We start from the raw sequence: 26735 nt of genomic DNA on the forward strand, positions 1-26735 counted from the left end.
TACTTCCATCTTTTTCTCTATATATTTCATATCTACACTATTACTCTGCAGCCATTCTTCAAATGCCCTCTTTTTCTCTTCTGCTTTCATCTTCACTCCTTCATTCCACCATTCACTACCCTTCCTCATGCTGCCTCCAACAATCCTCTTGCCACACATATCACTTGTAACCCCAACCAAATTTTCTTTTACTAACTTCCACTCCTCCTCTGAATCACCAGTTTCTCTTACTTTCACCCTGTCATATGCCACTTCCAACCTTTCTTGATATTCACTTTTTACCTCAGGTTTTTTTACAGTCTTCAACTTTCATTACCTCCCTTTTACATTCCCCCAATCTATTTCCCCACTCTTTTGCTAAAACTAATTTTCCTTCAACCAAAAAATTACCAGACTTCCTTCTTGTTATCAACACCTAATCTGTTAATGCCCTTTCTCCCACTCTTCCATTTGCCACTCTTACCCATGTATATTTGTTATTATCTTTCTTTTTGAAAAACTACAACTTATCACCAGCTCTTGTTCAACACACATCTACCAGTCTCTCACCTCTCATTTTCACCTGGTATGCCATATTTCCCAATGAGACCTTTTACCTCTTCAGCACCCACTCTGGCATTTAAGTCACCCATCACTACTACATGATTCCTTCTACTCAGTCCTTTTATACACTTAATTAATTCATTCCAAAATTCATTTTGCTCTTCTTTACTTATCTCGCAACCTGGCCCATACACACTGACAAAAGCCCAACACTTGCTACCTAACCTATCCCTTATCCACATTAATCTAGATGACACCTTGCATTCAACTACTTTACCTGTCATCCATTCACTCAGAAATAAGGCCACACCCTCTCTTGCTCTTTCCCTATCAATCCCAGACACTCTACTTGTCACTTCATCAAACATCACTTCACCCTTCCCATTTTATCTTTGCCTCACACAAGGTCAATATATCTATCCTTCTATTCCAAAATATACTTCCAATCCACATCTTTTACTCTCTATCATACTACATCCACCCCAAAACTAGAGTGTAGGGAGCAGTCACTCTCCCCCCAGCTCCTCCTATTTGATATCATAGGAAGTAACTATACAGGAGAGGGTATTCCCAGTCCCCTCGTCCCGTCCCTTTTAGTCGCCTTTTATGACACGTAGGGATTCGTTGCTGCCATTTTAATTGTTGTTATGCCCCTGTAGTTACGGGAGACATAATAATCTTCTTTCTTCGTTGTCTGCCTCTTTTCCCACCTTTATGTGGGGTCGATGTTTCTGGCCAGCGCTCTCCATCTACCTATGTCCCACACTTCATCACCGGTTAATCCCTTTGATCGAAGGTTATCCTTGATACAGTCCATCCACTTTCGCTTTGGTCTCCCTCTCTTTCTCGTTCCCTGTACCTCCATTTCCATCACTCTCCTCTCAATATACTGTTCATCTCTTCTCATGACATGACCATACCACCTCAGTCTACTTTCTTGGATCTTATCTGATAGTTTTCTAACTCCTGTGGTACCCCTAATTACCTCATTCCGTATCTTATATCTTCTTGTCACCCCACACATCATATATCAACATTCTCATCTCTGCCACATCCATCTTCTTCTCTTCTGTCTTCTTTATTGCCCACGTCTCTGCTCCATACATCATTGCCGGTCTCACAACTGTCCTGTGTACTTTACCCTTCAACTTAACCCCTATTTTCCTGACGCATAGTACTCCACACACTTTTTTCCAATTCTTCCATCCTGCTTGTATTCTGTGGTTTATTTCTGCCCCCAGATCACCATCCTCTGCAACTGTTGATCCTAAATACTTGAAATTTCCAACTCTTTTTCAATCTCTCTCCTTGTAAACTAACTTCACCATTCTCCCCATTTTTCAATCTCAAATGCTCTGTCTTTTTCCTGCTGATCTTCAATCCTCTATTTTCCATTTCTCTTCTCCACTCCACCAATTTCTCTTCTACTACCTCTCGCCTAGTGCTACACAGTATAACATCATCAGCAAAAAGCATACACCAAGGAGACTGATCTCTATTACCTTGTGTTACTACGTCCATGACCAGATCAAATAGGTAAGGGCTCAATTCAGACCCCTGATGTAGTCCCACATTTAGTGGGAAACTTTCTGTTAGGCCTATACTGCTCTTAACATTTGCTTCTGCCCTCTCATACATATCTTGGGTGATTCTTACGTATTTCTCAGGGACTCCCTTTTCTCTCATTCATCTCCACAGCTCCTGACGTGGTACTCAACCGTATGCCTTCTCCATGTCAATAAAGACCATATGTAATCCTTTCTGTTCCTCCCGATATTTTTCTGTCATCTGCCTCAAAGTAAATATTGCTTCTACAGTCCCTCTTCCAGGCATGAATCCAAATTGTTCCTCACCAATTGTTGTTTCATCTCTGGGTCTCTTCTCAATGATCTCCCATATTTTCATAGTATGGCCCATCAACTTTATGCCTCTGTAGTTGCCACATTCCTGGAGAAATAATGATAATAATAATGATAATAATAATAATAATAATAATAATAATAATAATAATAATAATAATAAATGGGAAGCAGCTCCTGGTCACCAGTATAGAAGCATTGAAGACCAGAAAATGATAAATTTTGCAACAGAAAAAGAGGAAACTTACAATGCTCCTTTTACTGAAAGGGAATTTGAATCTACACTTGCTAATTACAATGATACAGCCCCTGGAATTCCATATACAATGATTAAACATGTACCTGTTAATACTAAGTTATTTAGTTTAAGCATTGTTAACAGAATGTGGCATGATCATAGTTATCCAAGTGTTTGGGAACTAGCCATTATTTTAGCCTTTTTAAAACCCAGTAAGGATAAGTTTTTAGCTGCAAACTATCGACCAATTGCATTGATATTTTGTGTATGCAAGACTGATGTGATACTTGGAGAAGAAATATTTTATCACCTATCCAGTGTGGATTCAGAAAAATGCACTCATCAACTGATATCCTCTATTTGTGAAGCCTTTGCTTCCTAACAGCACCATATAACAGTCTTCTTTTTACCTTGGAAAGGCATATGATACTGCATGGAGGTATAGTATACTCAAAACCATTCATAGTTTGGGATTGACAGGCGAGCTACCATTTTTTATTCAATCATTTGTTTCACATAGATTTTTTTCAAATTAGAGTGGGTGAAACTTTGTCAGAGAGGAAATGACAGGAAGAAGGAGTTCCCCAGGGTAGTGTGCTAAGTGTAACCTTATTTACATTAGCCATTAATGCAATATCCTCTGTCATTCCCCAAGATATTGTATCAACACTCTTAATAGATAATCTCTGCATATCATTTGTTGGAGCTACAATGACAGGTTGAGAGAAAATGACAATTCTCAATTGAAAAAATTATTCAGTTGGCTGATATGAATGAATTTAAGTTTTCGACAAGCAAAACTGTTGTCGTCCTTTTCTGTCGTATTCAGGGAGTACATCCAGACCTGGATGTGTACATCAAAGGTCAATGGATCCCATGTATAAATGAAGCTAGATTTTTAGGACCTGGATATGTACATCAAAGGTCAATGGATCCCATGTGTAAGTGAAGTTAGATTTTTATGATTAATATTTGATTGTAGGTTGATAAGGAGTCCTCACTTGAAAGCCTTAAAAGTAAAATGTCATGATGCTCTGAATCTTTTAAAAGTTTTGTCCCATACATCGGGGGCAGACCACAAAACTATTTTAAAGTTATACTGTACAAGGCTTTAATTTTTTAGAAAATTTGTTGTTTGTGAAACCCCAAGCTAATTAAAGATTTTAGATTTTATACACCATATTGGTGTCAGTTTGGCCACTGGAGCCTTTAGAATCTTGCCTATCCCAAGCCTCTTTGTTGATGCTGGAGAATTACCTTTAGACCTTTACTGAAAGTCTTCTATTGTTCAGTATTGGTTTAGGTTGAAAAGACTTCCTAATTATTTAGCCTATCAGACTGCAAACCTTGTAAGGCATGTAGATATTTTGAGTTGCACCCAAAATCTCTTCAAGCTTATGGTTTTTGGATAAAAAGATTAGTAGACAGTTTAGGTATAGCTAGAAATAAAGGGCTCCCATTCAAGATATCAACTCGACTTTCCCCATGCTACTTTTATCCTATTCCCAACTACAGCCTGACATTCTCCCTCATGATTTGTAGTAGATGCCAAGTATCTAAATTTTTTCTACCTATTTTATAACTGCTCCTCTACTTTCATGTATGACTATTCTGTCCCTACCTTCCTTACTGCTAACCATGGCTTCAATTTTATCCACATTCACCCTCAAACCACCCCTTTCCAAAGTCTCTTGCCATTCTCCTACCCTTCTCTGTAATTCTTCCTCATTTTCAGCAGTAATCACCAAATCATCTTCATATAGCAACTCCCGCAACTCCTTATTTCCGATCCCTTCACTTAACACATCCAAGACCAACAAATAAAAACAGGCTTAATGCTGACCCCTAATGGCTAACTACTGCACTGTTATTGTTCAGTGGCTACTTTCCACTTGGTAAGGGTAGAAGAGACTCTTTAGCTATGGTAAGCAGCTCTTCTAGGAGAAGGACATTCCAAAACAAACCATTGTTCTTTAGTCTTGAGTAGTGCCATAATCCTCTGCACCGTGGTCTTTCACTGTCTTGAGATTGTGTTCTTTTGCTTGAGGATACACTCAGGCACACTGTTCTATCAGTTTCCTTATTTCCTTTCCTCATTGGGCTATTTCCCCTGTTGGAACCCTTGGGCTTATACAGTAGTTTCCTGCTTTTCCAACTAGGGTTGTATCTTAACAAGTAATAACAATAATGATAATACAAGGGGTTTGCAAAACTCATCTCCACTACCTTTGTTTTTCCCAAGATAGCTTGCTTGATCTTTATACATAATAGGTTGGCAAACCCTCTTCACTTGCATATTCTTTCCCAAGATAGCTACCTTCATCATGTTTTACCTATCAACTTTAATGGCTGTTACTCTATACTTTGGTGATTGGCAGAAAACCCTCCATTTCAGGAGTAGTGCAACTACACCTTCAGTAATATCTGTTCAGTGTTTTGTATATGAAATATAACAGTTTGTATCTAGTGGGTAAATAATTCATATCTATTATTTTGGGACATAGCAACCCATTATTCTGCAGATTGGATTCCTGTTACAGAAGAAATAATTCATAAGAAACTGTAGTAAGTAAACAAATGACTTCCCCTCCTTTTTGGAAACTCCATATCACATTGTAGCTAGAGTACTTGTGCCATACAAATGGTTTGTCAAATAGAAATTACAGTATCATCTTTCCATCAGTGTTCTTTGAATATTATACAGTAATAAGTTTTATTTTTACAGAGTAAAAATTATTTGGGTTTAACATTTTGAAGGGTAGAACAAGTATATCTAGGATGGAAATTTTCAGTCTCCTATGTATTGATATTGATATTTGTTTGTTTTCTTTTCAGTTAAAAACAAATTTGCCTATGCTTACAATTCGGAATTTCCTTATCGCACAACTCACATTTTAGAGTGTGAATTTTACCTTTTGGAAAGCTTGGATTGTTGCTTAATAGTCTATCAACCATACAGGTTAGTATTGTACAATATTTCTATTATTGTATTTGGTGAGTTTACTATGCTCAGGTTGATAACAATAATACATTCATACTCCAAATAATCTTATTTTACCTATGCAGTAATGCCTGAGTGGCATTGAAGTAAAGATTGCCGAATTTAATTTCTTACACCCGTTCTCACCCTTAATACTTTGTTCCTATCCAACCGAGATGTACCGACCATGCTCCTCACACACTTCATCTCAAACATTTATTTTCTGCCTCCCCTTCACTTTCATTCCCCACTACTCCACTCCATACATCACAGTTGATACAATCACTTTCTCATACACAACTTTCTTATTCTTAAATGAATAAAAATAAATATTCTGTGTATGACTCATTTTAAACAATTTGATATAATTTTTTTTTCTTAACAGACCACTCGTCATATACATGCAAGATCTTGGTCTAGAAGGGGAAGTTTTACAGCTAGCCTGGCGGATTGTGAATGACTCACTACGAACAGATGTATGCTTGCTTTTCCCTCCTTATGAGATAGCCCTAGGTAAGTGATTATAATAACCTTATACACCAATGTCCCGTCGTATGAATGAGTTCCGTTCCTAAATAAATGTTCGTTAAGCAAAAATTAGTTAATGGAAGCGTATTTTCCCATTGACTTCCAATATAAATATTGAGATACGTTCCTACAAGCTCACCAAAGTTCACTTGTTTCCAAATAAAAGGCTTAATATACAATGAAATAGAATACCAGAAAAAATTTGTTTTATTAACATTGGGTAAGGTAATAGTAACCAAATAATGATGGTTTCGAAAGTACTTTACATTTTGTTTCTATGAGTAGCAAAAATTAAAAATCAAAATGCCACAGCGATATTTTCAGTACAGTAGTGTCCCCTTAAAAATAAATGATAAACAATACAGCAGTATTAAGAAAATGTAGTAAGTCGTATGAAACAGGTAAGCTAAGCGTGGGGTTTTGTTGTTTGTGAGCAATGGCACAAAACATTCACAGACAAACTAACTTTGCCTTGCTCACTGCCATCCAAGCACGAGCGCCCTGCTTTCAACACGCTGAAGGCAACTTTCGAACCACCTGCATGTGCTCTTACTTTTGTTTGCGATGCTTCAGCTCATGTATGAGCAGTTCCTAGTTTCAGATTAGAGACTAGCACCCCTGTGTGCGCTCGCCAAGTGGAATTTTAGTAATTTCGTGTGTGAAAAATTACCATTACCTTACCATAGTCCATAGCACTGCTGTTAATTCTTATTATTTATCCTCTTAGTCTTGCAGTTCTGTTTATTGCCTGATCAACTACTTTGTCAATATTTTTGGGTTAGAGTGCTGTGAAGTCTCCAAGGACTTTCCTGTTAAAGGCTAGGACAAGAGGTTAATATTATTGCTCAATTTGGTTTAATAAACATCCTCATGTAATTTTAGTGTCGTGTTGGTCCAACCTGAGAGCAGTTGATATTTTGTATGATTCTTTTATTCTTCGTAATTTTTAAAAAATGGAGGAAATTTTGTACTCAAAAGAACAGTACATTTTAGAAATGATTTTGATTTTCCTAGTTTGTAGAAGATGATCTTACCTACGAAGCCAGCCGACAGATTTTTGTGAAGGAAAGAAATGAGTTGAGCAGCATTTATTTCAACACTTGTAATTGGGCAGTTTGCTGTCATGGCAATATGGTAGTCATTAGATGGTCTTCATTACATATACTGTATTGCTTTTGATGAATGTTTGTATAGAAGGAAGTATATTCTTAATATATCCAGGGTTATTTTGATGTTTGTTCCGTAACCGAAATACAAACCACGCTATTTATATAGGGTTTACTTTCGGCGTAGCTGAAATTGACGAGCCATTAGATTTTAACGAGGGTTTACTACCACCGCGCTAGTTAGCAGGGGTAGGGGAGGGGTAGCTTGCTACCCCTCCCCCCTCACACACCGGTGAAATGTCTCACTTCACTTTTGGCTCGGACGATGTACAGTCATGCCTGTCTTCGTCCTCGCTTAGCAGCCATTATATGTTTTGTCTTTACTTAATCACTTACTTTTCTTATACTCAATATATATATAAACATATTTTTTTGTTTATGTATATATTTGAGTATAGAATCAGTAAGTTTCCTTTTCAGAGTTCGTGCTTGTGTGTGTAGTGTACGATATCTTTGTGGAGCATTCGGCAGTTAGGCCACCACGGTGTAATTTCATGGGTCGCGATCGAGTTTGACTACGGTCTCTCTCTCTCTCTCTCTCTCTCTCTTGAGGTCGTTCACCCTTTACTACGTTTTACCTTTACTACGTCCTGGGTAGCTTCCTTCCCGTGTGGGTGGGGTTGCTACGCCATACATTTTATCTTAATTAGTTTATGAATCTAATTGTATTTGTTGACTTTTCAGCTTTTTGTAGAACGATTCCTTTCGGGGTTTTCGCTCTTTCTTTAGTGAGCATTCATATTTGAATTACATAATTATAATTGTTATTTTTCAATATTAATCTTACCCGATGATCATGTAGCTGTCAACTCTGTTGCCCGACAGAAATCTACGGTCGGGATACGCCAGCGATCGCTATACAGGTGGGGGTGTACACAACAGCGCCATCTGTGAGCAGGTACTCAAGTACTTCTTGTCAACAAGAACTCAATTTTTCCTCTGTCGTGCCACCGGCTAGACCTACTTGGATACGCTGTTGATTCTGGAGTTATTGTTCACGATTTGGTGATGTATTTGCTCTAGAGTTTAGCCTTCGCTATTCAGGAAGCTTTATCATTAGCTTAGCAAGCTTTTGGAATTAATTTGATTTAATTATGGTGACGAAGAGAGTATGGACTCTCTTTCACTTTTAAATGGCCGACCCTTCCCTTAGACGGAAGTGTTGGTGTCGAAGAGAGTATAGACTCTCTTTCTCTTTTTATACCCACCCTTCCCTTAGACGGAAGTGTGTTTAGGTTTTTGGTAATTTTTCTTAACAAAGTTATAGATTTATTTTATATCTCTCCGCCTTTTATAGGCCTCTTCGATTAACTTCCATTTATTATAAACTTATAAAAATTAATTTTTATGTTTGTTTATATGCGACCTTTCCTAATAGTAGGCGGTCCTTACTTGGAACCGAAGTTAATTAACATTGAGCCCGTCATATCGTTTTTCCTGTTAAGAATTTATGCTATTTTAATTTTAATGTTTTTGAAAGAATTTCTTTGATAGTCTCGTACTGTTTTCAAAGTTGAACTAACGTTTTGTTTAGTCTCCGCAGTTGTTGACGTTCAGAACGTTCAACATGCGCTCTATCGTTACGATAGAGAGAGAGTATTTCACGGTTTCACGTTGCAGTAAGAGTAAACCGATTCTAGCGTTTTGTTCATTCTTTCTTAGCTTAAATGGTTTTAATTCTAATAAAGGAAATTTTTATTTGGGAAACCTTTCAGTTTTTTTCCTTTAACAAATAATATGTTTTAACGATATATATAATTGGGCTCATCTCTCAGGTTCTAAGTCAAGAGAGAGAGAGAGAGAGAGATAGAGACGGAGGGAGAGAGAGGAGGATAAACGTTTCGTTCAAGCGGGTAACGTTGTTCTCGTTTTTTGCTCTTCTCCCTAGTCGCTATAGGGGAAGAAGGTAAAACGTTTCTAGAGTTTTATTCTTGTTCCCAGGCTTTATGCGGTGAGAGATTTTAAACGTAGTTTATTTGATCTAGTGTTTAGTCTCTTTTCCAGCCACTGAATTCTTTATCTTTCATTATGTTTTTCTGTTACATTGTAATACTGTTTTCGCAATTACTACCTTTTTATGAAGGATAGGATTGCGTGTTTCAGGTACAAACCACTTAAAGTTTCGAGTTCAGTGAAATAAGTGCAAACAGAAAATCAAAAGTGATAAAGTGATATGCGCAAAGTGTTACAGTGTTGCGTTCGAGGGTTCGTCTGTTCGTGCCAGTTGTTCACCTAGTCCGATACCTCTTACAAGCTCCCAAGCCCAGGGGAGAAGTAATGTCGAAGGACTTATGGGTTCCACAGGCCTTGATCAACGAACAGACGTTTCCCTCCGTGGTTTAGGGTGTATCTACACACGTTGCCGACGTGATCACCCCACCCACACAAAGACGAGAGAGCCCATTTATTCCTTGTCTGCGGAAGAGGTTTCTCGCAGAAACCATGGACCAAATCTTGCAGCTTTTAAGTGCAAGTCGGTCCCTTCCGCGCAAGTCCGACGGCCTAGGTGTAGCCACTGGGTCAGTTCGGACTTGCTGCAGTACGACAACTGCACACCTCCCAGAGAGGCAAGGTGGTACCGCAACAGGCAGTAACTCCGTCTGTTGCCGCACCAGCGGTTTTAGACCCTCAGTCACAACGGACAGTAGCTCCGTTTGTTGTTGTCTTTCATAGACCCTAGTGGTCCATGCTGCAGACTATACAGTCTCAGCTTGCTCCTTCATGCAGGAGTATCATGCTGGAAGGTTGACAATGCACCTGTTAACCTACAACCCGCCGAGGTTGTGCGCTCAGCAGATACTGCGGCTGCCTGCTCCCTCCCTCCACCTGTGAGAGCTCCACCACCGATGCGCAGTCCACCCTGCCAGACGCATGTTCTTGCTGCACCATCTGCTAACATGCGTGAGCTACCGCATCAGCAGTGGGAAGGTTCTGTAGAGCTGCCGGGTTCCAGCACTATGCGGCATTCTCCGCAGCCCATGCAGCATGCTCTGCATACCTTACAGCATGCTCCGCATACCATGCAGCATGCTCTGCAGACCTTACAGCATGCTCCGCATACCATGCAGCATGAGCCGCATACCTTACAGCATGCTCCGCATACCATACTGCATGCTCCTCAACCCACCGCAGCCCCTCCCACGCTCCAGCACTCTGCTTTTGTTGTTGCCAGCTCCCACACTCCGACTGCGGAGAAGGTTGACGATGCACCCGTGGGCCTACACCTCCCACGGTTGTGCGCCCGGCATGGCTTCCTGCTCTCACACTCTTGTTGTGAGAGCTCCTCCACCCATGCACAAGTCAACCCTGCCAGATGTATGATGACTCCCACACACAGAGCACTCCGTTGCCGTGCGTGAGCTACCACAAGCTGCCGTGTTTTGACACGGTGTGTCAGCCTCCGCAACACACTGTGGTTACCGCCACTCGCCAGCAGCAAACTAGTCAGTCAGGAGTTGAGGCTTCCCCACACAACTTTGGTTGTTGCCAACTCACAAACTGTCATACAGTTACATGACGTTGCCTTCTGGTCTGCTGCTTATACACCAGTGCTGTATGTCCTCACGCTCCTGTTGTGGTTGACAGTTCAGTTTTTGACAGTTCACAGACTGTCAAGCAGTTTCATAACGTTGCCTTCTGGTCTGCTGCTTTTGCACCAGTGAAACCCTCACTGAGAGAAGGTTCCTGTAGATGAGAAAGTGCTGTTCTCCCTCCTTCTGATATTCCCTTGAGGACTCTGTCATTTGGAGAGGAGCCTTAAGCTGCTTAGCCTCCTATGGACTTTTAATTAAGCATAACATGCTTCCAGGGAGGGTAAATGGTTCCGCTTCAGTCGCTAACCCCGTCTGTTGCCACACCTGCTCCCATAGACCTTGGGCTTTGTTGCAAGACATGCAGTCCAAGCTTAGTCCTTGATAGAGGATTTTTTACGGAGTCAGTGTGTCACTGGGAAGACGTTCAACAACCAGCAGAGGTGACTTGTTGTGACGCAGTGCGGCAACCTCAGCAACCCGATAAGGAGTTGTCTGTACTACCCAGACAGTCTAGACAGTTTCGGGTTGTCGCTGTACTTCCTCGCTTCCCCATGGTTGTCAGTTCACAGACTGTGCAGCAGTACCATGATCTTGTGTCCGGCTCCGTCACGCATCCACCAGTGCGACCGGATTCAGCGAGTCAGACGTTGCCCACTCCGTTGCCGTTTCCTCATCAGTTTCGGATGAGGAACCCTCTGATGAGGACATGGCTGAACGAGAAGATCAATCCCCAGCCCTGCTATCCATCCAGAAGATGCTGAAGAAGGAATACGGCCCTGTCAGGCTGTGGATGAGTCTGGTTAGGACACTGTCATCCGTGGTGCATTTGGTGTCACTTGGAAGACTACACCTCCGTCCTCTTCGGTTTCATCTAGCTCTTCACTGGAAAAGGACAAGACGCTACAAGCGGTCTCGATCCCGGTTTCCGGAAGATAAGTCTGGTTTAACCTGAGGAAAGGACTTTATCAACCTTTTATAGGGTCTTCCCCTGACTGTTCAGACTCCCAACCACGTTCTCTTCTCAGACGCATCGGACGTAGGCTGGGGTGCGACCTTAGGCGGTAGGGAATGCTCGGGATTATGGAACTCGCGTCAAAGGACAATGCATTTTAACTGCAAGAAGCTTCTGGCAGTAAGTCTGACCTGGAAAAGCTTCAGGTCTCTCCTTCAAGACAAAGTAATGGAGGTCAACACGGACAACTCCCTGCTTTGATGTTCATCTCCTAGCAAGGAGGGACCTACTCTCTGACATGGTGCGAGTTTGCTAGTGACCTCCTCTCCTGTTCAACAGGTCTTGACTTTTCACTAGTAACAAGTTTCTTCCAAGGCAACTTGAATGTCTTAGCAGTTTGTCTCAGTAGGAAGGGACAATAATTCCAACATATTGGACCCTCCACAGAGATGTATGCAAGAGACTTTGGGTCACTTGGGGCCATCCAACCATGGATCTCTTCGCAACCTCGATGTCCAAGAGGCTCTCAACAGACCCAGCAGTGGTTCTTTTAGATGCCTTTCTACTAGATTACTCTCATCTAGATATATATGCATTCCCTCCGTTCTAGTTTGTCAACAAGGTACTGCAGAAGTTCGCCTCTCACGTTGGGACAAAGTTGACACTAGTTGCTTCCCTCTGGCCCGCGAGAGAATAACTTACCGAGGTACTTCGATGGCTAGTAGACGTTCCCAGAACTCTTCCCCTAAGGGTGGACCTGCTACGTCTGCCACGCGTAAGAAGGTACTCCAAGGCCTCCACGCTCTTCGTCTCACTGCCTTCAGAGTATCGAAAGACTCTCGAGAACTAGAGGTTTTTCGAAGGAGGCAACCAGAGTGATTGTTAGAGCAAGGAGAACATCCACCCTTAGAGTCTACCAATCGAAGTGGGGAATCTTCCTAAACTGGTGCAAGTCAGTATCCGTATCCTCGACCAGTACCTCTGTAACTCAAATAGCTGACTTCCTCTTATATCTGAGAAAAGAGCGATCTCTTTCAGCTCCCACTTTCAAGGGTTACAGAAGCTTGTTGGCATCAGTCTTCCGTCACAGAGGCTTAGATCTTTTTAACAATAAAGATCTACAGGACCTCCTTAAGTCTTTTGAGACCACGAAGGAGCGTCGTTTGGTTACACCTGGTTGGAATTTAGACGTGGTTCTAAGATTCCTTATGTTAGACAGGTTCGAACCACTTCAATCAGCCTCCCTGAAAGATCTCACCTTTAAGACTCTATTCCTGATATGCTTTACCAGCTAAAAGAGTCAGTGAGATTCATGCCTTCAGCAAGAACATCGGATTTTCATCCGAAACGGCTACATGTTCTACATCTTGGTTTTCTAGCCAAACACGAGCTGCCTTCTCGGCCTTGACCAATATCGTTCGTTATTCCAAACTTATCGATATGGTTGGAAAGGAACTAGAAAGAGTATTATGTCCTGTAGAGCTCTTAAGTTCTTTTTTAAAAAAACCTTTATGAGGCCCGTCTGAAGCTTTATGGTGTTCAGTTAAGAATTCATCTTTGCCTATGTCAGAGAATTCTTTATCCTATTATTTTCAGACTGTTAATACGAGAAGCTCATTCCCTTCTGAATGAGGAAGACCAAGCTTGGCTGAAGGTAAGGACACACGAAGTTAGAGCTATCACAACTTCCGTGACCTTTTAATAAAATAGATCTCTGCAAAATATTTTCGACGCAACCTTTTGGAAAAGCTAATCAGTGTTCGCGTCTTTTATCTTAACAATGTCCAGTCTCTTTACGAGAACTGCTACACTCTGGGACCATTCGTAGCAACGAGTGCAGTAGTGGTGGGGGCTCCACCACTACAATTCCCTAATTCCAGAACCTTTTTAATCTTTCTCTTGAAATATTTCTGGGTTGTCCGGAAGGCTAAGAAGCCTTCCGCATCCTGGTTGATTTGGCGGGTGGTCAAATTCTTTCTTGAGAAGCGCCTAGATTAGAGGTTGTGATGAGGTCCTTTAGTATGGGTTGCAGCCCTTAATACTTCAGCACCTAGGAGTCGCTCAGCATCCTAAGAGGATCGCTAGGCTCAGTAAGGAAGACGTACTTAAAAAGGCAGAGTAACGGTTCAAGTCGACTTCCTTACCAGGTACTTATTTATTTTATGTTTGTTATTTTGAATAACGGCTAAAATAAGATACGGGATACTTAGCTTCTTTGTTAACATGTATGCTGGTCTCCACCCACCACCCTGGGTGTGAATCAGCTTCATGATCATCGGGTAAGATTAATATTGAAAAATGTTATTTTCATTAGTAAAATAAATTTTTGAATATACTTACCCGATGATCATGAATTTAAGGACCCGCCCTACCTCCCCATAGAGAACCAGTGGACCGAGGAGAAAATTGAGTTCTTGTTGACAAGAAGTACTTGAGTACCTGCTCACAGATGGCGCTGTTGTGTACACCCCCACCTGTATAGCGATCGCTGGCGTATCCCGACCGTAGATTTCTGTCGGGCAACAGAGTTGACAGCTACATGATCATCGGGTAAGTATATTCAAAAATTTATTTTACTAATGAAAATAACATAATTCTGTGTTTGTTACAGTTCTCCTTCTGTGAGTGTAAGTGGTTTTGAGGGCACGTGCCTGTTGTGTAATTCTTGTGTTCTTTTCCCTCGGGATTCCTCTTCGGAGTCTTCCCGGGGGAATGAATGTTTACTAATGACTTTTGTTTTTTATTATTTCACAGTTAACAATCTAGTTTCGTTTTTGTAATGTGACAACGAAGCGAGCTGTCTTGTTGGGGCCTGGGGAGTCTGCTGTTGCTGCCTCCCCTATAGATCTTCGTCAGGGGCGTGTCTCCTTCTCCTGGAAGTGCTCCCGTGACGACTGACAGCTCTCCAGTTCATTTTAGAACACTCAGGAGGCTCGCCTCCTTGGGTGGGTAACTTCCCTTCCGAGGGAAGTTTTCCCACCCAGGCTTGAGTTTTTTCCCTTCGGGGGGGAACTCCTCTTACCTTTATTTTGTTCCTGGTCCTCCGGTGGTTATGCTCTTGGTGCTGAGCGACCGCTTTTGTAACCTAGCTCAAGGGGCTGAGCGGTTGCAAGCTCGGACCATGGAATTCGTGCGACTATGCTCTTGGTGCTGAGCGGTCGCACCTGCAGTTACGCTCAAGGGGCTGAGCAACTGCAGGAGCCCCTCTTCGGAGGATTGCTCTTTTTAGGTCACTTGCTGACTGTCTTGGGTCGTCGGCGCCCACTCGTGTCCGAGTATTGGGTTCTGTCGATTGCCATCAGCCTCCTATCTGTGGGGTGGGTGCTTATGCCTGATGTGGCTGTTAAGTCCTAGTCTGTGGTGGAAGAGTCGCGGACAGTGTTCACAAGGGAGGGTAGGTGGTGGGCGGGGCTGTTCTAATCGCTCTCTCCTTCTTCTCCTCCTACCCTCCTCATTTTGTCTCCTCCTCTCCTCGAAGTCCACGGTGCCATGGTGTACTGTACTCCTCCAGGTTTTCCTGTCCCTGGCTGTTTCTTCCCATGAGGAAGGATCGATGTCAGTTAGAGCCAGGGTGCGCTTTAGTTGATCTTTATAGCGCATTTTCGGGGCTCCTCGTGGTCTGGTGCCCTGGGTCAGTTCTCCGTAGAATATTTTCTTTGGGAGCCTAGATGGATCCATCCTATGCACGTGTCCTATCCAGCGGAGGCGGTGGTGGATGATGGTGGCCTCCACGCTGGTCAGCGAGGCACGTTCTAAGACTTCAATGTTGGTGGTGTGGCTCTCCCAGGAGATTTTCAAGATCTGCCTCAGTTTCATTTGTTGGAAGCGTTCTAGGTTTTTAAGATCGTTTCTATATAGCGTCCATGTTTCACATGCATACAGGAGCGTGGAGAGGACTACTGCCCTGAACACTATTATTTTGGTGGTCATTGTCAGTGCGTGGTTGTTAAATACGCGGCAGTTGAGTCGGCCAAAGGCGGAGTGGGCTGCCCTGATCCTGTTCTCCACGTCCTTTTTGCTTGTGGGAGCTGATGTTAGGATGCTCCCTAGGTAGGAGAACTGGTCCACCTGTTCTAACGGTATTGAAGTTGGGGAGCTCCGCAACCCACAGGTGGCACAGAACTACAAGGAGGCCTGCGAACAATACCTCGCAGACCCTGTGGGTCAAGCCACTGTCGAGCACCACTGGACCACCCTCAGAAACGCCATGGCCCGTGCCGCTGAGGAAACACTAGGCTACACCACCAAGAAATGGCAGGATTGGTTTGATGAGAATGATGCTACCATCTCTCTTCTCATTGAAACCAAACGACAAGCACGCCTGACTTTGGAAAACCAACCAACAGCAGCTAACAAATGTGCTCACAAGGTGGCTGAAGCTGGTTGCCAAAGAGGTATCCGTGAAGCCCAGAACACCTGGTGGCAAAGAAAAGCTGCAGAAATACAGAGTTTCGCTGACCAACGTGACCTGCGCAGCTTCTATGCAGCAACAAAAGAAATATTCGGTCCCACACGGTCATCAGTGGGCAGCCTGAAGGACGCGGATGGGGCCACGACCATCACCGACAGCGAGAGCATCCTGGCCAGGTGGAGGTCTCACTTTGAGAACCTCATCAATGACCAAGCAGACACCCCAGACGATCTCCTGCGAATGACCCCGCAGCATCCCATGTCATGGGTAGATAGAATAATATAGAAAAGAATGTTAAAACATGTGAATTTTCTACTCTTGAGAAACAGAGAGAGAGGAGGTCCCGCTAGTGTTTACTGGAAACTGTCACCGGCCCTGATGGAGATCAAGAAATTTATTAGAGGTGCCTAGCTCAGCGGTCTTTGGGCATAACGATCCTCTGTCTGTAGCAAACCAAGGAGCCAACGTTATGAAAGGACCCATAGGACAAGAAGAGCAGTGTTGTCGCCGAAGAATATACATTAACCAAAGGTAAACACATGCCTCGCTTCAATTATAGCGCGATATGGATCTTGATTACGCCAGCAGAGCGTTCGTCTAGATGTTATCAGAGGCGTGGTTTTAAGGAAAACCAATAAGGATGAAGAAAGGAGAAAATTTCCTTATATGGAATTGTCCATAGTTAACCCCTCCCATACAGGGATATATAAACTTCAACGAGAACGAGAGAAGGGGAGTACGAGAGACAGAACAGGAGTACGAACGAGAGAAGAGAGAATAAGACAGATGGAACGACGGATAGAACGAGAGAGAGAGAGAGAGAGGGAGAACAAGCACAGGGAAGGAGAGAAGACGTAAGGACCAGAATGCAGACGTAACCAGCCTTGTCCGAGATGTCAGAACGAGTTGACCCCTGCCCTCATTACCGACCACGAAACGCCTGGACCTGAAATATCTACGTTCCTGTCAACCGTCAAGAGCTGCTGTGAAGAGTAGTATTTTTTTTTTGTATTATTTATCCACTATCTTGACTGTTCCCCTATTTGCTGGAGTGCAGTTTAATCAAATGATTTTCTTTGTTTAGTTCAGTGCTTCCTAAGTACTCAATCAAGAAACAATTACCTTTGACTAGTTGTAAATAAAATTATGTTTTCTTTTGCGAGTTTTCTTTCTATATTTCCTTTTGTTTAATTGTTTATTGTGGTCGAAAAATCCCCATTTCCTTAATCAATTCAAAAGAACCTGGTTCGATCCCCACAAGGATCGTAACACTGACCCGTCTCTTCTACGAAGTGTTCCTCTTTCGTTCGCGAGGGAGGACACTCATAGAGACTCCTCTTCGGAGGACTCTTCTGCTGTTGTTGCTGATGTTGCTGAAGGCTCAGTCCCCTTCGGGGGGCTTCCGAGCCCTTCGGTCTCTCCTGCGAGTGCTTCTCCCCCGGGGGGGAGTTCACCACAGAGACTCCTCTTCAGAGGACTCCGTCTGCTGTTGTTGCTGAAGGCTCAATCTCCTTCGGGGGGCAGCTGAGCCCTACGGTCTCTCCCGCGAGTGCCTCTCCCCCGAGGGGGAGTGCACCATAGAAACTCCTCTTCGGAGACCTCCGTCTGCTGTTGTTGCTGAAGCCTCTGTCCCCTTCGGGGGGCAGTTGAGCCTACGGTCTCTCCTGCTAGTGCTTCTCCCCTGGGGGGAAGTTCACCACAGAGACTCCTCTTCGGTGGACTTTTGCTGTTGTTGCTGATGGCTCAGTTTCCCTTTGGGGACAGCTGATGCCTACGGTCTCTCCTGCCAGTGACTCTTCCCCTCGGGGGAGTTCACGTTCAGAGACTCCTCTTCGGAGGTCGGAGGGTGTTGCACCTGTCCGAGGTCGTCTTCATCTTTGTTCGACGTTCTCCGCAGAGGACCCTCCTCGACGAGTACCGACCGTTGCAGCTGCTATTCCTGCCAGACCTTCTAGTCTTCACCTCCGTTCCTGGACGCAGATGCGCAGTGGGCGCCAACACACCCCGTTATACAACGGGCACCGGTACCTTCGGGGCTAAGGGGCTTATTCCACAGTGTGGGTAAGTCCCTTAAGTGCCAGGGTTTTTCCTGCGCGCCCGTGCGCAGTAGCGCTCTAGCGCTCGCCTGCTGTGGACCACGATCTCCGATAGTTGAGTCTCGCCGTAGATCTTCTTCCTGCTCGCCAGCGCTCACCTGTACTTCTGTCCTTCTGTGCGCCAGCTCTCTTCAGTTCGCCAGCACACATCTGCGCGCCCTTTCCTGCTACGCGCCATGGGCGCCAACGGTTTCCTGAACGCCCACGATCGCCTGCTTGCCAGCACGCATCAGCGCTCCCCTTCTTGATGCACCTGCGCGCCTTCTGATTAGCGCGATGCGCGCTAACGTTCGCCCTCTCGCCCACGATTTACCAGATCTGGGCGCAGGCAAGAAGTTTTCCTTCGCCTTCTCGCTGACGACCTTCTCTAGTCTCTTACGCGTCAGCGATCTCCTACGTGACCGCACGATTCTTCGCCTGCGCGCTAGCGTTTTTAACGCACCGCCGCTCGCCAACGCGCCGTCGCTTGCCAACGCGCCATCGCTTGCCAACGCGCCATTGCTTGGCAACACGCCTCCACTCGCCTACTGACCATCGCTTGCCAAGACGCGCCATCGCTCGTCAGCGTGCCGTCGCTCGCCTACGCGCCATCGCTCGCCTGCGCACTATCGGATGCCGACCGCCAGAGCTCGCCCTTCCAACCACACTCGCCCGCCTTCTGCGCTCCCTCGCGCACTTTCGTTTGCGCGCCTGCGTGCCCGCGCATGGGCGCATCCACGTTCGCCCACGCGCCAACCATCGATTCCCGTCGGGGTTTCGCAACACAGGCAACCTGGCGAGTCTTCTGGAGCGCGTACTTCCAGAACACGGTCTTCACCCCGTAACGCAGAGCATGGCACGTACAAGAGCGGGAAAAATCTTCAGAGAGGTCTGAAGAACATTCTTCTTTCCAGAACCTGGTTTAGCCCCTCCTCCCCACCATTCCCTGGAAGGGTCTTGCCAGGGAGTTTTTCTTTCGAGATTTCTCCGCCGGGCAGGGGGTGACTGGGTTAGCCCTTCTTCTCCACCATTTCGTGGAAGTGACTTACCAGGCCTTTCCCTCTCCTATTGCGACCCGAGGATTTGTACAAGGAAGCTCCAGGAAGATCATGGGTACTTTCCTTCTCTCGGGCTCAAGCACCTTTGCGTTCTGTCGCCAAGTTTCGAACTTGCGGGCAAAGTCGATGTTGGAGCATCTAGATGCAGTGACCGAGGGCATCCTCTCGGGAGTCCCATCCGTGGATGTCGACAAGCTCAGACACTCTTCCATCCTTGGGAAGGGCTTGTTTGAGCCCAGGACAGAGAAATGGACAGCGGTTGTGCGGAGGAAGTCGAATCCCGTTTTCAGTCCTCCAAGGCTCTTACTTCCAGACCCTGCAAGCCTCCGACGCCTCTTCAGCGTACAGCCTCGTCAGCCTAGGTTATCGGAACTGGCTACAGCAGCTAAGACAAGGTGTACAATAGCAGTCCCCTCCTGTCAAGGACAGGTAGGACGGGAAGTTCTCCCGGGGAGGAATAATCCTAGAGGGAGCGGCCGAGTTCACAAACTCTAGGATTCCTGCACGATCTCCGTGATCAGCCAAGGATATCGCGCCTCGCTCTTAACATCTCTCCTCCACTGACAGCGAATCCAGTGTCGCCGAGCCTCTATGCCATGGGGTCGGCAAGAGGTTTGCCCGTTGGGCAGAAGGAGCCATGCTTTAGGAGAATGTCCTCCATAGGGTCGTCGACGGCTTCTCCCCCGGCTTCTTCAGTCGATCCTTTCTTGTAGGAAAGCATCTGAGACGGGAGTTCCGTCATCGACCTCTCAGCTCTGATCAAGTTTGTCGAACAAACTTCGTCCAGCGTGGAACAGCAGAGTCGATCAGACTGGTAGCGAGACCACAAGACTCCTTATGCCCTGGATCGGAAGGACGGATACTTCCAGGTCCCATTCCATCCATCTTCCAGGAAGCACTTGGAATTCAGCCTAGACTACAGATGTACCTGTTTAAGATGCTGTGTGGCGATCCCGCCGCAGCATCGCAGGTTTTCACCAGAGAACTCTCCCTGCTTTCCTCATGGCCACTCAGGAGCAGGCTTCCGCCTCCTTCGCTTTTTGGAGGTCTGGCCAACTCCGGTAGTCTCGGGTTCGACCTTCTTCAACACCGGGACAAGCTTCCGGGACTTTACCAAGATCGAGGGATCATGGTAATTCGCAAGGAGCCTTCTCTACTTCTACCTCAACATCTGGAATATCTAGCCATGATATTGACTCCTTCTCCGAGCCTTTCCCTTCAGTTGACTGTGGCAAGGCTGAGGAGAGTCGCAGAACCTTTTCTCAGTCAAGGAGAGCTTTCAGCCCTATCTTGGGACGTTTCCTGGGTCTCCTTTCCTCATTGACCCGTCTAAGTCCCGAACGGTTGCCTCAGGATAAGTTCCCTGTTAGGCGGCCCAAGTTCCGGTGGAATCAAAGCAACGATTAACCGGACTTTCTGGCCCCTGTGGAACCAGCGGAACGATTAGACCTGCAATGGGGGTTAACCTATGGAAACCTCTTGCATGGTAGTGGATCTTCTCGTCCTTTCCCCGCTTTTGATGCTGTTCTCAGACGCGTCAAAGAAAAGGGGGGGGGGGCCAATGTTCTGGTTCAGGTCTATGGTCAGGACCTGAAGGGTACCTCCACATCATTAAGGTAGGCTTAGAGGCCGTAGTCTGGCCCTTCTACAGATCCTACAGATCCTGCCGAGTCGCTCCATGGGCGACAACTCCATGGTACTGGCGTATTCCAACTAGCAGGGAGGTACATTTTCATACTTTCGCATCTTGCAGTAGAGATACTGAGATGATCCGAAGTCCACTCAATACCACTATCGGCTCGCTCATTCCGGGCAGAGGATTGTTCTCTCCAACAATCTGAGCAGAGCCTCACAGATAGAGAGTACCTGGGGGTCTTTGGCCTCTAGTAACCAGCAAGTCCTAGCCTGGGGGACCTGATCACGACAGCCTGGAACTTCAAGCTGCCGCTGTTTTTCCCCCCAGTCTCAGACCCCAAGACTCTTTGGCAAGATGCTTTCCGGTGACGGTGGGACAGCATCGACGCCTACGTCTTCCCACCATTGTTGTCTGTTGAGCTTCTTCCTCGGCACAGGCTACTCAAACAACCACACTGCAACATCTTTCACAAGCCGTAACATCGCCTCGGCTTCACGCCTGGAGACACTACACCACCTCCTCACAGTCACGGAGCGTAGGTCGCGTCACCTGCAATGGTCATCCGCAGGGGTCTTTCAGGCGAAGTGGAGAGTCTTCTGTGGTTGGTGTCGTGGGAGAGGTTCCTCTTCCCTTGATGCCTCTACTCCAGCAATAACGGAGTTATTGCTTATCGACGGGAGGAAACTCGTTTCCGCTCTCGGCAATGAAGCCTATCGCTCAGCCTTTCCCTGGCCTTCAGGCTGAAAGGAATAGGTTTTTTCCTTCCCGCTGGATCTTTCTTCGCTCATGCGAAGCTACGAACGTACCTGCCCCCAGTCGGAGTGAGACCTCCTCCATGGAGCATGGTTCGGACTCTTAAATCCCCTAAGAAATCTTCTTGCGAACCATTACGTCAGGCCTCTGATCGTCGTCCGTCTTGGAAGACGGTGGTCCTGCTCGCTCTGGCCTCGGCCAGTGTGTAAGCAATCTTCATGGTCTCGTACGACTCCACCCTTTCAAGAGGATAGGGGGAGGTAACATTCAGGTTCGCTCCTGAATTGTTTTCTAGATTCAGAATCTTGGAGTCCCAGACCTTCAGTTCAACTCCTTCAAGATTTTGAGTCTCCGTTCTGTATCAGATGACCCAGACCTTCTCCTTCTTGCCAGTAAAGGAACCGAGGGGTTATCTTTGAGAACAGCTGCAGTTTGTCCTCACGTGCAAGCCCGGTTTGGGAGCACAGGAAGGACGCAGGGGAGAGTCACCAGTATGCCTTTTCAGCCCGGATTCAAGGGCATTCATATCGACCTGAATCCAGACCCTCCCCCGTCACGTCGCCATACAGCCCACGATGTCGGATACATTGCAACGTCCCTCGCCTTCAAGAGGAACTACTCTGTGACGCAGGTGCTACAAGCTGGAGTCTGGAAGCGTCTAGCGACCTTCGCAGCCCACTTCCTGCAGGACGTGACCCACAGGGGTATCGATACGTTTCTATCGCTCTGTGGTGGCTACACAACAGCTGGTCTAACCTCAGGCTCCTTTTTGGACAGGTAGCAGAAGGTTGAGGGCATTGTTACCAGGTTTTAGGCTGCATGAACGGAAGAAATATGTCTGGCCCTTCTTTCTTCATCCTCCCCTCTACTGGGGAAAGCAGCATCCTGGTCTCTGCATAGCTGACCTCAAACCTCTGCAGGTAAACCATGCTTCCTTGTGTTCTAAGTATTGAGACAATACTGTCGCGTCCCCCATACCCTGACGAGGTGGTATTGGGAACGTCCTAACCAAGAGTTCCGTCTAGAAATCCAGGTCAACTGCCTAGGACGGGTCACACTTTTTTCCTTCACACACAAGCTTATGTAGGCCACACGTTTCCTTGCGGAGCAAGGAACTTGTGAGGTGCAGGGACTCCTTTACTCGAGTGCGACTCACTCGGATTCTGAGTCCCCGGGTAAGCCAAAGCCAGTATGGCTGGGGACTTTCCACCCTTCCTAAGGGGTAAGTCACCCTATGTAAATAGCGTGGTTTGTATTTCGGTTACGGAACAAATGACAAATTCGGAGATAATTTGTATTTTTCCTAACCATACAAACCTTAGCTATTTACACATATTTGCCCGCCAGCCCTGTCCCCCAAGTCAAGTCCTACCTCTAAGTGAAGTGAGACATTTCACCGGTGTGTGAGGGGGGGAGGGGTAGCAAGCTACCCCTCCCCTACCCCTGCTAACTAGCGCGGTGGTAGTAAACCCTCGTTAAAATCTAAGGGCTCGTCAATTTCAGCTACGCCGAAAGTAAACCCTATGTAAATAGCTAAGGTTTGTATGGTTAGGAAAAATACAAATTATCTCCGAATTTGTCATTTTTATTTGGCTTGAAATTTCTGTTTTACTTGAAATGTTTCTGTCACCATTCACCTCTGATGCACACAATTTTTACAGCTTGCATTAATATGGCATGTGTGGTTCATCAGAAAGACTGTAAGCAATGGTTTGCTGAGCTGAATACTGACTTGGACAGAATTATGGAGATTACAAGGTACATCTTGAACCTTTATGAACTCTGGAAGAACTATGAAGAGCGCAAAGAAATTCAGGCTCTTCTGCAGAAAATGCCGAAGCCAAATACTCAAGCAGTACCTCGGTGATTAAAAGATTGTGAAGTAGAGGAAAATAAAGGAAATTATTTTTTTATTCTTTTATTTTACATTGTATTTTTCTATATTTATGTGTGACTATGTTGTTTTCAAACAAACCTATCATGTGAGTATAATAGAGAACAGTAATTGAGACCAAGAAAATTAAAAATTTAAATTTATAATACACTAATGTAATGCATAGAATGTTCTGCTTTAAACATTTCTTTATATTTTTATTTTTCTAAAGCATAATATTTGATCATTTTTTTGTGAGCAGAATGCTCCATGATAGGTAATTGTTCTTTATTTCAAGAAGATTTTTTTATACTTCATTGCATGGATAGATATAATTTCATTTGTGTTTATTGTCAAATGTTAATTCAATGTAATCAAGTCTCAGTATTTGTTGTACCTATGTGAATGATTGGAACGGCCGTATGCAGTATAGTAAATTTGTCCATCCCTCTATTAAATGTTTAATTATCCTATGAAATCCAAGTCAAGAATTATTTTTAAAGCAATTCTTTGCTAATCTCGTTATCGTATTTAACATAAAGTATCCATAATGCGCTATGAGTAAGCATATAAGATAATTTTGATTATAATTAGACTATTGATTCTAATTCCTAGATCCATAGGGTTGTCTAATAGACCTATATTTTAATCAGAAATATATTTTGGGGAAGAAAAAAAGCTGAAATTTGGTAAGCAAAGAGAACATGTGCATGTTAAAGGCAGAAGGCATTGTAGCTAGGGCTGGAAGGAATGGGGAAAGGACTCTTTAATACTGCTCACAAAGTCAATCTTAAAAGTGGTGTACGTGGTAATTATTTCTACTAACCACTGGTACCCACTCACAGTTAAGTGGACTGGGTTAAGAGAGGCCAGGAGCAACAATCCAAGGACCTAGAAAGCGAGTCCAGTGTTGCATTACCCGGTCCTGGCATTTAATATATTTTTATATAGTTTTTGTATTTACATATATACCAACAGACACTGCTACCCATTGACAGTTGAGAGGAATGGATGGAGGGAGGCCAGGAGCAACAATCCAATGACTTAAAAAGCGAGTCAAGTGTTGCACTACCCGGTCGGGGCATTTAATATATTTTTATATAGTTTTTTATTTACTTATACCAACAGACATTGGTACCTATTGACAGTTAAGTGGACTGGATGGAGGGAGGCGAGGAGCAACAATCCAAGGACCTAGAAAGTGAAGTCAAGTGTTGCACTACTCGGTCTGGGACTTAATGTATTATATAGTTTTTGTATTTACATATATACCAACAAACACCGATACCCATTGACAGTAGAGTGGACTGGATGCAGGAAGGCCAGGAGCAATGATCCAAGGACCTAGAAAGTGTGAGTCAAGTGTTACATTCCTCGGTCTGGGCACTTAATATATTTTTATATAGTTTTTGTATTTACTTATATACCAAAAGACAGTGATACCCATTGACAGTTGAGTGGACTGGATGGAGGGAGGCCAGGAGCAACAATCCAAGGACCTAGAAAGTATGAGTCAAGTGTTGCACTACTCAGTCTGGGCATTTAATACATTTTTATTTATCATCATCATCATCAGCCGTAAGTAGTCCACCGCAGGATATAGGCCTCAGACATGTTCTTCCAATCGTGTCTGTTTATGGTCTTTCCATGCTGGTCTATACCTGCAAATTCTCTTAGTTCGACAATCCATCATCTTTTTATCCTTGCCCTGATTCTTTGGCCATCTCTAGGGATCCATTCTGGTATTCTTAATGTCCCTCTATTATCTGTCATTCTCATTATATGGCCTGCCCATGTTCATTTCTTTTTCTTACTTGTTAAAATATCCTCCACATTAGTTTGTTCTGGCATCCAAGTTGCTCTTTTTCTGTCTCTTAGTGTTATTCCCATTACTATTCTTTCAATAGCTCTTTTAGTTGTATCAAGCTTATGTTCTAAAACTTTAGTAAGGCTCCAGGTGTCTGATCCATAAGTTAATACATGTTGGATCATCTAATCAAACACTTTACAGAAATTACCATTTTACTTTTCATAATCTCAATTTATTTACCAAAAGTTCTCCATCCCATGCTTGTCCTTTTAATTTCAGTTTCATGTCCTGGGGAAACCATCATTGTCTGTCTTAAGTTTATATATTCATTAACAATCTCTAGAGGTTCATCTATAACCCTTATTTGTGGTCTCTACATTTTCAATTAACATTTTCTTTCTTTTAGTCATTTTCATTTTCAGTCTGACATTTCTGCTTTTTCTTTTCAAGTCTCACCTAGGTCAATTAAAGTAATAGAAGTCTATCTTGGGGATATAGATATTCGTTTGGTTATTAGTTATCTTTATTAGTTACAAAATACATTGTCAGAAGTGTGAAAACATTTATACATAGTATTACTCTTCCTTAGAAAATTTGTGCTTAAAGGAAATTTACAGAATATGCATTAGGTACGTAGTCCAGTTAATAGTTGCAGGTCTTCCCCTGCTGGTTTTCCTTTTAAATAGTCAGCCTACAGACAATACTATCTTTGAAATGTAGCAAGAGACAAGTGTTTCCTTTTTGTAAAGCACAAATCTCCATGTAACAGAGACAAATCTTTGAGGAATGTCTGCTTATAAAGGAAGAGACGTTATAGGCTGGAGCTTATTCAATACATTCAGATTAAAATGAATGTTGATAAGAGTATGGTTTCAAACATTAGCTAAGAAATAACATTTCAACCCTAGCTATGATCAGACAACTCAAATTCAAACAATTCATTAATTTTCTTTTGAACGATTATATAGTTACTAGTCTATAAGGACAATCCAGTAAAAGCTAATAAAAAAATTTGTATGAGCTTCACCTGGTAAAGACCTGAGCTATGGATAGTTGAATGTTATAATAATAAAGCCAACAGAAGTCTATCTTAAATATTGCCGAGATACACTTGACTTTTGAAAGGAGCGGCTGTGTGTATCTCTATGAAATAACGTATTGAAAATAACTGAATTACACTTACTGACTCATATACTGAGCCTTGCTTAGAAAAAGTCACATTTAGAGTAAACCTGAGGAAAAGAAAACACCAGTATGGCTACAGGTCTATGAAATAAAAGTATTTCCTACAGTAACTATCAAGTCAAAGCATGACATCAA

At 44.1% G+C, this 26735-nt stretch overlaps 2 protein-coding genes across 3 annotated transcripts in view; one reads left to right on the top strand and one right to left on the bottom strand.

Moving 5' to 3' along the window:
• The window catches only part of LOC137649571 (cyclin-C-like), a 45852-nt gene extending 21789 nt beyond the window's left edge, over positions 1-24063 (top strand). The window contains exons 4-6 of the mRNA XM_068382547.1: positions 5476-5599; positions 6006-6133; positions 23394-24063. Coding sequence (XP_068238648.1) covers positions 5476-5599; positions 6006-6133; positions 23394-23599 — 458 coding nt within the window. The 3' untranslated portion in view covers positions 23600-24063. The remainder of the gene's footprint in view (positions 1-5475; positions 5600-6005; positions 6134-23393) is intronic.
• A 2619-nt stretch (positions 24064-26682) lies between these two features.
• The window catches only part of LOC137649952 (D-altritol 5-dehydrogenase-like), a 3713-nt gene continuing 3660 nt past the window's right edge, over positions 26683-26735 (bottom strand). For both annotated transcript variants that reach the window (XM_068382920.1, XM_068382922.1), the window contains exon 2: positions 26683-26735. This exon is cut by the window's right edge and continues 1090 nt beyond it. The gene's annotated coding sequence lies outside the window, so the exon portion shown is untranslated.

Source organism: Palaemon carinicauda, chromosome 11 (assembly GCF_036898095.1).
Source record: "Palaemon carinicauda isolate YSFRI2023 chromosome 11, ASM3689809v2, whole genome shotgun sequence".
Taxonomy (NCBI): Eukaryota; Metazoa; Arthropoda; class Malacostraca; order Decapoda; family Palaemonidae; genus Palaemon; species Palaemon carinicauda.